A 1,846-nucleotide genomic window follows, 5' to 3' on the forward strand; every position below is an offset into this window, starting at 1 on the left:
AGATTTTTTTAAAAATATGAATCTGTCCTTTTTCCCTCTCCCTTGCCATGAATATTAATCAGGTAAAGACGCTTATTGCAGTCTACTGAAAGAATTTAGTAGCAACACAACTTTTAGGACTAATTCGTCTATTGATTTATTCGTTTATTTTCGAGATAAAGAAACAAGTATAAACTTTTTTGTATGTATTTGGTAAAAGTTATAAACAAAAGTAATAAAATATTAACTGACTATATTGACATGAAGGTAGGTATTACCTAGGAAGGTGGAAGTTCCCTAATGTTTAGGGGCCAGAATATAAAGTGGATGGAGTACCAGCACTGCTTCCACTTCCTCCAAATCCTCCACTACTTCCTGCTCCACTTCCGCTAAAGCCTCCGCTTCCTCCACTTACGCCACTGAAACCTCCACTTACTCCACCTGCACCGCCGAATCCTCCATTTCCACCACTACCGCCAAAACCACCTGCTCCACTACCGCCAAATCCTCCATCGCCTCCAAAACCCCTGATCCACTACCGCCAAATCCTCCATCGCCTCCAAAGCCACCTGATCCACTACCGCCAAATCCTCCATCGCCTCCAAATCCACCTGATCCTCCGGTGCCTCCGATCACTTGACCACCAGCACTAGCGGCAGCATTAAGAGCAGTTTCAAGATCCACGCCAATAGGAAGAGTTGGGTTCTCTCCCTCTTCGTAGTTGACAAAGTAAACCTCGGGGTTGGTAGCTGGAGGAGCAGTAACCTCGATTACTCGCTGGCCTGCTGCTCCATCGTTCTTGTTCAGGACATACACGATGTTCTCTTGCCTTGGTGGAGGAACAATGATGGGTTCAGGTCCTGCTCCTCCTTCAGGAAGACGCACGAACAGAACGTTATGGTCAACTCTTGGTGGTGGGACACTTGGTGGTGGACCGCTTGCTAGCTGAGGTTGTTCAGGAGCATCATACAGGAAAACATTTCTCGTGATTACAGGAACAACACAAGATCCATCCACATGCAGGATCTCTCCATCACGACACCCACCAGCGTGACCTCCAGATCCACCATCAAATCCACCGCTGCTTCCGCCGGAGAATCCTCCACCAGACACTCCACCGCCACTTGAGAATCCTACACCAGAGATTCCACCATCACTTGAAAATCCTCCGCCAGAGATTCCTCCGCTGCTTGAAAATCCACCACCAGAGATTCCACCGCCACTGGAGAATCCTCCACCGGAGACTCCGCCGCCACTAGAGAAACCACTTCCGGATGAGTGACCTCCACCGTGGGAAAATCCACCTCCCGATGGCGAGGCCAAATTGTAGCCTTGAGGTGCCGCGTAAGCTGCGACCACGAGTGCCGAGAGTACCTTTAGAATATACAAGTAGAGTGAATATATTTTCAAAGGGATTATTTATATCATGAATTGTTTTCGCATTATGTGACCTTTCTATATCTGAATCTATATACGTGTGTTCTTAGGTTTGGGTGTTGTATCTGAGTGTGTGTATAAGTGAGTGTGCTCGTGTGATTTCGTTTGAAGAATAGGATGCACAATGTGAAGTAACTAAATTTTACTATAACTACTTCCTTCTCATATCAGCGTAAGGAGTAGGAAGTACCACTCACCAAGAACCTCATGGTGGACGATTACTGACTCGTCCAGCCAAACTCCAGCCTTATATATTTCCATTCTCTCTCTTTCCTCTCGCACTCCAGTGACCCCAATTTCTTCTCGTCCCCAGTTCCTCGCTTAGTTTTTTTTTCGTAAGGATTACCTTTATCGTATTGTGCTTAGAGAACGCTGTGGGTATTCGAATAAAATATATTTGTAAGTTTGGTTTACTCTCAAACATGCTCAT

The 1,846-nt window shown here is 45.9% G+C and overlaps 1 protein-coding gene across 1 annotated transcript; it reads right to left on the reverse strand.

The window, feature by feature from the left end:
- Positions 1 to 64: 64 nt before the first annotated feature.
- LOC119587324 (glycine-rich cell wall structural protein 1-like) lies at positions 65 to 1,625 on the reverse strand. The gene is given in 3 exon segments (XM_037936073.1): positions 65 to 507; positions 510 to 1,353; positions 1,614 to 1,625. Coding segments are annotated over 3 exon segments (1,080 nt in total). The 3' UTR covers positions 65 to 283.
- Positions 1,626 to 1,846: the final 221 nt, after the last annotated feature.

The sequence above is a fragment of the Penaeus monodon genome, chromosome 22 (assembly GCF_015228065.2).
Source record: "Penaeus monodon isolate SGIC_2016 chromosome 22, NSTDA_Pmon_1, whole genome shotgun sequence".
Taxonomy (NCBI): domain Eukaryota; kingdom Metazoa; phylum Arthropoda; class Malacostraca; order Decapoda; family Penaeidae; genus Penaeus; species Penaeus monodon.